Genomic DNA, 12,158 nt, shown 5'->3' with positions numbered 1-12,158 from the left:
AAAAACACAGCCATAAATAAGAGAATTGAGCAATTCCCTCCTGAAACTACTGGGCTGAAAGAGAAGATACTTGCTTTAGAGATACTAAATTCCAATATTTTTTTAACAAAATAAAAACAACTTAGACAAAAATACAGAGACTTCATGACTAACCTTCAAGCTCAGAAATATGCCTGTCAAATAAGAAGCTCCAGGAGTGCTAGTAAAACAGCTGGGGAAATAATGTGTAAAGGCTGTAAGAAACAGCAATAACAGGAACACAACAGCATGCTGTTAAAAGAAAACTATAAAATGACCTAAAAGAAGTGTGTGAGGAATCCATGCAAAAGTTCAGTAAAATTGGCACAAATGAAGTACAAGACTAGGCACCCAATTTCAATGTTCAAAACCTCCTAGCAATCATCTCTACAGAGTGTGTTAAAATGTCTTGCAGCTGAGATCTTATTTCAGTTTAGTTGCCAAGAGAATTAATAAAGCCTCTGACACACCTAATAAAAACCTCCCTCTTCCATAGTGAATTCCCTGACTTCTTGAAAACCACTGAAATTCCACTGCCATATAAAAAGGTAATTGCTAGAGAAAGTAATTTTAAAACAAGCTGAGACATATTTCATCAAACATCATATGTTCAACAGTCTGTAGCATGGTTTTAGAGAAGGAAGATCTACCAAAACATCAGTATCAACTTTTACATGTGAAATATTAAACAAACTGCTAAAAGGTCACAAAGTAATAGGGCACTTTCCTAGATATGTTTCAGGCTTTTGAAACTGTGAATCATGCCACTTTGTTGCATAAATTAGAAGAATATGGCATGAGAGAAGCACTCTTAAAACTTCATACCTCCCATTTAAAAGACAGGAAACAGTGTGTTAATCTAACTTACAAAAGTAATGTACAGTTGTTAACAACTAAATCAACTGTCAACATACTTCAATGTAGCCTCAAGGAAGTAGTATATTAGGGCCTTTTCTGTTCCTTGTTTATGAAAATGATTTAAATGAACATCAAAACTGCAAGATAATAAGCTATGTGGATAATACATCCTATGTCAGGTGGGGCAGTGATAGGCAAACTGTTTCCAATAGTACTGAAATCAGTAAATTATAATATTCTGTCAATGTATCTTACTGCAACTAAGCTACTTGTAAATAAAGATAACTCAGTGATAAGGCAATTCTTTCTTTAATATAATTTAAATATAACAAATGTGATTCCATCCATACCTCCACTGGTATTCATCAAAACAAATAAAACAATGGAAACCCTGGGGAGGCATATCAACAATGTAGGAACAGAAAGATTGCTACTTACTGAAAAGAAGAGATGTCAAGTTGCAGACAGGCACAATTAAAAGACACTCACATAAAACTTTCAGCCACAGCCTTCATCAGTAAAACACACACACACACACACACACACACACAGACCACTCCCTCAAGCAAGCACACCTGACACACACATGACCGCCAACTCCAGCATCTCGGACCAAGATGCTGGAGTTGGCGGTTGTGTATGTGTGTGTGTGTGTGTGTGTGTGTGTGTGTGTGTGAGGTGTGCTTACTTGTGTCCTATGTGTGTGTGTGTGTGTGTGTGTGTGTGTGTGTGTGTGTGTGTGTGTGTGTGTTTTAGTGATGAAGGCAATGGCCGAAAACTTTAATTGAGTGTCTTTTAATTGTGCCTGTCTGTAACTTGATGTGTCTTCTTTATCGTAAGTAGCAATCTGTCTTTTCCTACATTGTTGATATTCCTACCTGGAGGTTCCAGTGTTCGACAAATAAACAAATTTTTAGATATAATGTGGATGAAAACCTGTCATAAGAAGAGCACAAGGCTCATATTTGTAAGAAAGATAGTATAAATTTGTATTTACTAAAATAGGTCTCAGCCTTCCTGAAATATGATACCTTAAGGCAAATACACTGCCTGATATGGTTTGATGTCAATGTAACCTCATACATGTACACATCAGGCACATAAATGATTAGAGTTGCAATTCTCCCTGACAGGTAGAACAGGCATCACAGTGTGTTAGCGTTGCTTGAGTTCAGTGTTGTTACCAGGCCTGGTAGGGTATTTAAGATGCAGTAGCAGATGTTGAATGATCACTGCAAACGATATGGAGATGCTGTATTCTTGTGTGAGACTATGGTATCAGCACCTGACAGAATTTAAAAGGCACCTCATTGTGGGTCTCCATTTACAAAGCTAGTCAACTCATGCAATATCCAGATTTTTGGGGCATTCAGATATGACAGTGGCCTGATGTTGGACTGGGTGAAAATGTGAGGGCAGGCATACTTGATGTCAAGGTTGTGGTAGACCACCAAAAGGGAGGTCTGCTGTATTGTTCACCAAGCTCTTTGTAACCCTTAATAATTGGTGCCTGCCATTCAAGAACAGATAATAGACTCCCTGAAATATTCTGTGTCATCCTACGCTGTTGGTCAGAAATTAATAGCAGCGGTACTAGGGAATCACTGTCCCCTGCATAGCCTGCCATTAACCTCACAACACAAATGACTGTGTTTGGACTGGTGCCATGACCAGGGAAAATGGACTGCTAATGAACAGCATTGCATTGTGCTCAGTGATGAGTTGCAATTCTGAACTACCCCCAAATGACCATGAGTATAGAAGCAGCCTGGAAAGAAGCCTGATTCTTCCAATGTTTTTGAGACACTGCAATGTTATTCCTGGCATTATGGTGTGTGGAGTCTTTGGGAATGACTTCAGGTTATGGCTGGTAGTGACTGAGGGAACTCTGATGGCACAATGGTATGTCACAGACACCTGTGTTCTCATATGTTACCTCTGATGTGAGAGAATTGCAGTACCATTCTTCAACAGGAGAATGCCCACCCATATATGGCAGTTGTCTCCATGAATTGTCTGAGTGATGATGAGGTACTCTTGTGACCAGCCACATGACCAGAACTGTTCATGATAGAACATGAGTGGTACCAGCTCAAATTTCAACATCAGTACCTGTATCCAGGATACCAAGGACCAGCTATAACAGTTGTGGGCCAGCTTGCGTCAGGTGAGGATACAGCAGCTTCCCAATTGAATCAGTGCAAGCACCCAAGCTAGACATAGTGCAATCTCATGCTGATAAGTGGGCCCATACTAAGAAGTACTTTGTAAATTTGACTCAATTTTGCTACCACTGAAATAACATCACATGCCATCCCAACCCATGAAGTTTCATTTCTTTTCCTCCTCCCCTTCTGGGTGCTTCATTTTTATCAGATAATTTATTAATCACAATTTACAATGTACTTACCTATTTTTATTTCTGAAAAACATCCACAGCTTTGTACAAAACAAAATAGTACTATGAAACTTAAGGTCACATTCTTGATAGACCAGTAGTGATTCATATTGCATACATGACTTGTCAACATCTGCAATAAAAGAAAATAGAAAAGGAAAATGTTGTAATATCACATCACAAGTTAATCAATTGGTTACATGTTCCTATAAATATTATGTCGTCAAACAGTTCAGTTAAACATCAATTTGACATGTTTTTGTCAATTATATATCAATATGGTTACATGTTGGACACTTGCAGTTGTGACATTGACTACATATTTCTCCTCATAAGTTCTTTTATGGTACAGAAATTGTTGACAAGGAGGTAAAACTTCTATTGCTATTTAAATATACTACTTCTGTTCATTAGAGATTCTACTGTTATATTTGGGGAGAGGAGGGGTTATTGGGAGGGTGACAAATCTAGGATTGCACCTGAAAGTGTGTGATTCAAATCATGCTCAAGCACAAAATTGCAGCATTGATACACTAAAATGTCAATAGTTTAACTGCTGACCAAGGAGGTTTGGAAACCTTAGATGTTTCTTGTTGTAAGCACAGTTAAGCCTGACATCAAAAGCAGGATGATCAATGAAATGCAACACTTACCACTGAAAGCACGTTTATTTTTAATACAAGTGTTCAGCCAGAACAGAACTGAACTCTCAGACAGAGAGAGCTGTATTTACACAAACAATGACTATTCCAGAATTCTGCTATTTATACAAACATTTAATATACCAAAATATACAAACATAAGATACTTTGAGAACCTTTATGAACTATTAAATACTAAATAATAAATAATTGCTGGTGATCAGGTTTGAACTGGCTCCCTGTAGCATGTCACTTAGTGACACAAACCACACTGCATGCATCACAGCTCACACCATTCCTCCCTTTCTGGAGAAACAGTGACCCACTGTTTCAAAATTTTTCATTGGAACCAACTATGTCATCCTGGAGAATCTTGTCAATGGTTCTTTGTATGATAGTGCTGGTAGATCCTTGTGTTCTAGGCATCATATAGAGGACACGGACAATGTCTCTGGGCTTTTGTCTTGTTGATAAAAGGTCTTAATCCCCAGCTTCATGTGACATCTGACAAGCAACAAAGGATATGATATACCCCAAAGTCAATCTTCAGTCCCACTTTCTGCACAGGCATAAAAATCTATGTCAAGCCTCCAAGGCTGTATCTCATTGGCTGCTGCTTGGCATTACAGTGCTCTCAGTCTTTCTCCTGAGCATCTGGGGTCTGTATGCGAACTAGCTGCCTTGTTTCTTTGGTCCTGATGATGAGATGTTTCATATAGTAATCCTGAGTATCGTCCTGTTGAAATGAGAACAGTGGCACCATTGTCATTTTGTTCTCATGACAGCAGAGCAGAAATAATTGTGTGAAACCTGTATTGTCTGTATTCCCTGTGCTGTATGTGATGGTCACAACTGACAGTATTGTATCCCAGTCTCTCTGTTCCATAGCAACATACAATGAGAGCTATCTGCTAACGTCTTATTTTCTTATTAAAGTGTTAGGTGAAGCCATTCATCTGTGGGTGTCATGTGGGTGATATCACAACATGAGATTGGCTCTGATACTCGACTGGGAAACTTTTCCATGAACAGAAGTCATCACAAAGGGTGCTCTGTGCTTCATAATGATGCCTTCTGCAAGGAACTTTGCAATTTCTGGAGCTTCGGCAATAGGCAGAGCTTAATAGTATAGCAGGTAATGTACTTAATGCAGACTATTTATTATCCATCAATTTCCATTTGTCAACCTCAAGAACTTCCCCAAAAAATCAATTTCAGTTCGGTGGAATGGCACTGCTGCATGTAGGATTAGTATCAGGCATGCCTAAGAGGTAACTGCAGCATGTGCTTCCATTTTTGGATTCCTTACACTGGCTCATATGGTGTCTATCAGCTTGTTAGAAACCTGGCCAGTGACACCTGCATATGATTCTTTCTAGAGTCTTCATCAATCCCCAATGATCAGATATTGGATCATCAGGGAAATATCTCAGGGTAGCTATGTGCAGATAAGATGAAATCACAAGCAACCATTTCTGCAGCACTATATCACAGTTTCTTTTATACTATGTTCCATTTATTAATTTGAATTCTCCTTTAGTCAGTAACTCCTCCTTCAAGGCTTCTAGAGTTTACAACTGTACTGGATCTTCCCTCTGTTCAGTACTAATGTCATCTGATGCAGCAATGATTGAGATTTCATCCACTCTGCTATGATCCGCCGAAGGATCCCATGAAAGTCCATTGGTGTTTTTGCATGTGCATTTTTATACTACTGTGACCTCCTGAAACCTCCAAGCTCATCTCACCAGTCAAACCAAAGGTTCTTTCAGACCTGCATAGAGAATGTTGGTCTGTGACAACAGCGAATGGTTTGCCAAATCAATACAACTGGAACCTGTTGAGGGACCAACAAAATGCAGGGCATTCATTCTCATTTCTAGAGTAGTTTATCTCTGACCTGGAGAGTACTTTCAAAGCATAAGATATCACATTTTCAGCACTTTCCTAAATTTTCACAAGAACTGCATCCTACCCTAACTGCTAGCATCAGTGTGAAGTTCTGTCTATGCATTCTCATAATACAATGCTAGGACTGGAGAAGGTGTTAGTGTCTCCTTAAGGACTTCCACTTCATTCCAGGAAAATATGGTGTTTTCCTGCAGTAGTCCTCACAAGGTAAGTGCCTCAGCACAGAGGTCCTTTATGAATCACTAATACTACAAGAACGTTCTGAGAAAAATTCTCACATCATGAATGTGGTGAGAAATCAGAAATTCTTTGACTGCTCTTATTTACTTAAGACTAGGATGGACTCCATCACCATTCACTAGGCACCCCAAGATTTGACTGCTCTCATTTACTGCTCTTATTTACTTAAGACTAGGATGGACTCCATCACCATTCACTAGGCACCCCAAGATTTGTATTTCTTGAGTGGCAAGATGCAATGTTTTGTATTCAGGTAGAGGGCTGTAGTCTGATCACACTCAACACAGCTGTCAGGCGGCTCAGATGTTCCTCAAGTGTCTTTGAAAAAATGACATTGTCATCCAAATAGCAAAGAAAGTGACTGGAGCATTACACAGCCCAAATGGCATAACTTGAAACTCATAGAGGCTGTCAGGAATTCTAGGGTGTCATCAGTGCACAGTAATGGACAGACACCTTTTTCCAGGACTCTGTTCAGTCACTGGTAATGGATGCAGAAACACCATGTGCCATTCTTAATCTTCTACATGAGGATCATAGGAGAGAGCCAAGGACTCTCTGAGAGTTCAATCATGTCATCTTGCAACATCTTCTCTACTTACTCCCAGAACTTGTGCCATTCAGCTGACTAATTTGTGAATGACTCCCAGTGTTGATACAGTGTTTTAACATGAGCTGCTTGGTTTGCCTTTTCTCCTCTCTGGATTTGGAAGCACCAAAAACTGATGCAGAATGACTGTTACTCACTGACATTGTTCCTTGGTCATGCCAGACCCTGGTCCCTTCCCTGTGTTGTCTTTAGTGGTAGTGGAGCATGATTCTTTGTCAGTGGCACTAAACTGTCCTTCCTGGACTGGATCAGCTGTTCCTATGCACATACCTTTAGGGATGAGTTGCAGTTGCTCTTGACATTAGTGACCCCAGATTTTCCTTGACCACCTACAATGCTTACGACCATCACTGGAATGTACATTTCTTTTGTGAGGTTCAGTAGCTTTTTCCAGTCAGCAAAAGCCTCACAGTTTAACAAAGCATTTCGATCCAACTGCTTCTTCCCACCACAAGTCGTGATGCCTCATCCCTCTTCCGACACAAAGGGCATTGCCCGTACAACCCACTGTCAGATAAGAGTCTCTGCACACCTCTACCGCCAATGCTCACATCGTCATTGACTGACACTCTGGAGCCGCACTCATACATCACCACCCTGGCATCTGCCTCTCACAAGGGGGTAACTGTGTGGCGCCTCTAAATTTCAAATTTTGAGATCCTCAAAGCCTGCCCTAACAGATGACTCTATCCATGCAGCCGCACCTGGACTTTCTGCAGAGAGCCTATTCATGATAGGCAGCTACCAATGGGAGCATCTTTCTCCTCACCAACATATGTGAAAATGGATGCTTCTGCCAAATTTTTTCCCAGCTGGAGACGACACCATTCTCGTGTACGTGCACATGTGCTGAAGGTAGTAACAGTAGCTATGTGTGGGTGTCAATTGCTTATTCAGTGAATGTGAAGTGTTTTTTAATGAGAACCAAGGGCTGTACAAAGACTTATAATTGCTGCAACCCCATGGCTTCCCAACAGCAGTGCATGGATACATTTTGGTGAGTTGGCCTTGCACCACATTTTGCAAATAACTTGTAGGTACCATGTTTACCAGTCAGGACCAGTGATGTACCCACCGGCATGGCTCAAATGTACTGTTACCTATTTCAACACAAGCACCTTGTCATTGCAGGCCATCCCTTCCGATACTGCGACAGTAATTTCCATGTGTGGTTACGGAATATTCAACTGATTCTCACCTGCAACTAGCAACCACTTGTGCACTGCTTTGTCGCTTTCCAGACACTCAGGGTTTTGATTTCACCCTCCACATACGTCAGTGCCTGGTTATTGTACTCTGTCAGTTCAAGACTCTGCACCTCACATTCTTCATAGGTCCAAAGTTAAATTGTTTGTAAATGGTTTATATACCCGTATGGAACTTAATTTTGTACTGTGGCTGGAGAAACTAAGAACTCTACCAACATGGGCCTGAACTGTGGTAAACAGACTGCTGAACAATTTTATAAGTAGTTTTTAATAGCATGTAGTTTTTGCATAATTAAATAATCATGCAGCTGAAATTCTAACCTTGTGCACTTTTCTAAAATATGTGTTCCCACATACTTTCCCTTTTAAATTTAGTGGCAATGTGTGCCACGTGATAAGCACTGGCAGCACAACATTTGTACCCACAGGCAAGAAGAGGAGACCCACAGCATGCCAATCAGTGATGCTAAGCACTATGCTATATGCATGCACCACAGTTTGGGGCAATGTTCCAGAACTGTTTAACTATTAATTGCGGTTTTGGAATGTGCTTAAATAAACACTCATTAACAGAACACTCCATGGACATTTTATTCAATATTATTAGTTTTAAGCCTTTGTAGGAACAACAGTTTATGTTGAAGCTCCTGCATTCTTGTTAGTTTCACAATTAGCTATTTAGTATGGGAAAATTCCAGTTATTGAAATTAATCAAGTGTGTTAGAGAGTTTCCATTAAAAGATTAGATTAGTCTATAGTATTCCTGGACTACATGCAACTAAACTACTGTTTGCTAAATTTCAATGTTTCCTGAAAAATGTTAGAAAGAAATTAAGAAAAAACTGTGATAGGAGAAGACTTTAAATTAAAGGCGAGTGAATCCACAAGAGTTTGTGATTTAATTCAGTATTCTAGTTTAACTCTAAACTTTTCTGAAAATTTGCTGCTCATACCAGAGAAAGGAGAAGTTCAGTGACTTTTGTAGGTAATATTATTACAAACTACGAGTTTGATGATGCAAATAAGTACTACATACACTTAGGTAGTTGTGATCTCTGAATTCTATTTATTGGGCTTCCAAAAGAAGATAAAGTCTCTACAACTGTACTTAAGTAAAAAGAAATTTCAGAAAAAGTAATTTTTATGTTTTTAATAACAAACTAATTGTTGAGAGCTCATCTGTAGACCACTACAGATCAGGCATTGGACTCTATATCGAGTTCCTAAATTGTTTCATAAATATATTCTGTGTATCTAATTCATCAAAAACTTGGGAAAAAGTAACCTGTATATTGAAATTAATTACACGATGAATAAAAATCACTAGCTAGGGCTAGAAAGAGACAGCTCCTAGATGAAAAAAATTTATAATATAAATCCAGATTTTCTTATGAGCGTGTTAAAAACTATAAATTTGTATTTAAAAATACTGCATTCACAGCTAAAAAACACGCAAAGAATACATTCATGCTCTAAAACAGAATTAAGACAACAGCATTGCTGTATGTTGTTCAATTAGAAATGGGAGCCAAGTTCAGAAGCCAAGAAATTTTGAACATTAGATTTGAAAATGATATTACAGTAAATTATATATCATCATTTGGGGTTATTTTGCTCTATTGGGTCACACTTTCTACACTTGAGAAGAAGCATTTGTTGGTTCATAGATGCTACAACATTTGTTGTATACTTGTGAACTACTTTTTCTATGAAACGTAGCACTTTGAGGTTCGCAGCCTTGATTGCCTGTTTAAATGTCAACCATTCATAAGCATCTAAGTAAAGACTGCTGAAGTGTGTAAACAAATTTGGTGGGAAAATTTGTTTTTTTCTTTTTTTTTCAGAGGCTTAACTTATTCATTTATTTTATTTATTTATTTAGCATCCGTGTCATTGTACAAACGATATTGCACTTGTCATACATAGAAGTTAACAATATAGAATACACAAAATGAAATTGTCTACAATTGGATTTGTCATGCACAGAAATTAAAATATAGAATGTACAAAATGAAATTGTCTATAATAAATGACAGCAAACTTACAGTTTCTTTCCACATAAATGGTTTATAGTAATTTTTTTCTCTGTAACAATATATAACTAGTACTATAGATGGTAAAGTATAATAAAAGCTGAAACAAACAAAGATAGAAAATTTTGAAGGTTAGTTTGTAAAGTCATTTTCTTGGTCTTCAAGATATTCACTGGTCACCGTGAAGGTCAGTCAGCATAATTATAATTACTCAGACTGTCTAGATGTTTTAAAGTACCATAGTTTTTCATTTAATGGAACATTGTTTGTGTCACTGTCAGTTTAGTTTTCTAGGTTATGAATTTTTAGTTCTGTGAAATTTTGCACCACTACAAAAGTGGAGCCCAGTACCCTCAAGATGCATTTCTTACATATCTATGAACACTTTAAACTTCATTTGCCACTGTAGTGTGCTCTTGACAGTGATTGATGAAAGTACTATGGAAGGACAAGTGTATTGTCAGAAGTAGGTAATAATGTGATTATAGCCCAAAAACTACAATCCATTAGGAGGAGGAGATACCGCACAGGAAAGCTGAAACACTTTTTGATATCCCAAGAAGAACCTTAATTGATGAATTGAAATTAAAGATAGGAATTAATTCATACCCAGGGTTCTCGCAGATTGTACTACTGAAGAAGAAGCACAATTTGTAATTTTTATGTCACAACTAAGTGAATGTGGGTTTCCTGTCTCTTCAATGGAACTCTGAATGATTGTAAAGTCATACCTTGCCAGACAGGGATGTAAAGTTCCTAGATTCAAGGGCAATTGTCCAGGCGATAAATGGCTCTGATGTTTCATCAAATGGCACCCTGAACTTTGTGTGTACTTTGCAGTCAACATTGAAAGGATTAGAGCTGCTGTTGATGAGCGTGTTCTCAGAGAATATGTTGAACATTTGCATGTTGAACTGAAAGATGATGTGCTAGCAAGCAATATATGGGACTTCAGATGCCAAAGAAAAAATAAGTTATTGCAAAAAGGGATTCAAAATATTCAGAAAACGTTTCTAATTCTTCCAAGAGCAACATATCTGATGTTTGCTGGTGAAGCTGAGGGAGAAATTTTCCCTTTATTTGTTGTTTATAAAAAAGCCACTTATGGTTTATAGGGAGAGAAAATGTGCCCAGCAGCTGCCTTAACTCACACAGATCTAGAGGATGGTTTGACAATAACACACTTAGTGAGAGTCTCACGAAGTTGATGGTACCAAGACTGAAAAAGGTGGAAGGAAAGAAAGTAGTAATCTGTGATAATTTGTCCTCACATTTAACAGCATATGTTTTAGAGCTCTGTGGTGAGAATGACATTTCATTCACCTGTCTGCCAATGAACAGCACCCACATTACACAGCCTTTGGACATTTCTTTCTTTGGGCTCATGAAAGCAGACTGGAGACAGATCCTTACAGAAAGGAAAAGCAGCAAGCAACTCTTCAAACACACTGTCTTGCAGAAACAGCATTTCCCATTTCTGTTAAGAAGACTAATGAAAATACTAGGCAAAAACTCAACCAAAAACCTAATAGTAGGTTTCAAAAACTGTGGCACACATACAATCAATGCTGAAAAAATTCTTTGTCATCTTCCTTCACAGACACATGACATAGATGCAGTACAGGAATCTTTCATCAGGCCCTACCATGTAAGATACCTGTGTGGACTACTGGTGTTGCCAGAAACAGATGTAGAAGAAAGATTACAGTGACTCCTGGTAAAAGTGAGACAGTGATGCAGAAAAAAGTTCTGAAGAAACAGAGAAGAAGCCACAATAATCAAAACAGCAGGTCAGAAGAAGATTCTGTAGCTATCACTCCCAGAGATTCTTCTGAATATAACGATTATTTGAGATAACCATCACCTGTAACATTTGCAGAGGATGACACCCAGTTAGTTACCAGGCAGAAGAAGAGGTCTAGAATTTGGTGAAGGTGTACACACATTGGGCCAGTATGTGACCTTCATATATTAGGGGGAATATTTTTGTGGATTAATTACTAATGTAAGCAGTGCTGGAGCTACAATAAGTACAATGCAGAAAACTTAATTACAGGAGTGACCAGTGCTGAAATATGAAATGATGTATGACTTTGATGAAATACCTGACACCGTTCAACCTCCAGAACAGATAAGCCAAAGTGGTTTCTTCTCTGTGCCTGAGCTTCATGAATATTGGAGCTAATAGCTCACACTGCAGATAACTTTCTGTGTTAAATCTTTAAATTCTGAACTATTTTG

The 12,158-nt window shown here is 38.4% G+C and overlaps 1 protein-coding gene across 2 annotated transcripts in view; it reads right to left on the bottom strand.

Moving 5' to 3' along the window:
- Positions 1-12,158, bottom strand: part of LOC126248664 (glutamate receptor ionotropic, kainate 2-like) — a 542,085-nt gene that overhangs the window by 379,357 nt on the left and 150,570 nt on the right. For both annotated transcript variants that reach the window (XR_007545524.1, XM_049949880.1), the window contains exon 2: positions 3,287-3,407. Coding sequence is in view for 1 of the 2 variants with exons in the window: in XM_049949880.1 (XP_049805837.1) it covers positions 3,287-3,407 (121 nt within the window). In the remaining variant the exon portion in view is untranslated. The remainder of the gene's footprint in view (positions 1-3,286; positions 3,408-12,158) is intronic.

The sequence above is a fragment of the Schistocerca nitens genome, chromosome 3, assembly GCF_023898315.1.
Source record: "Schistocerca nitens isolate TAMUIC-IGC-003100 chromosome 3, iqSchNite1.1, whole genome shotgun sequence".
In the NCBI taxonomy this organism is placed as follows: domain Eukaryota; kingdom Metazoa; phylum Arthropoda; class Insecta; order Orthoptera; family Acrididae; genus Schistocerca; species Schistocerca nitens.
The sequence above is the reverse complement of the archived record's forward strand: the minus strand, read 5'-3'. Positions and strand labels throughout refer to the sequence as shown.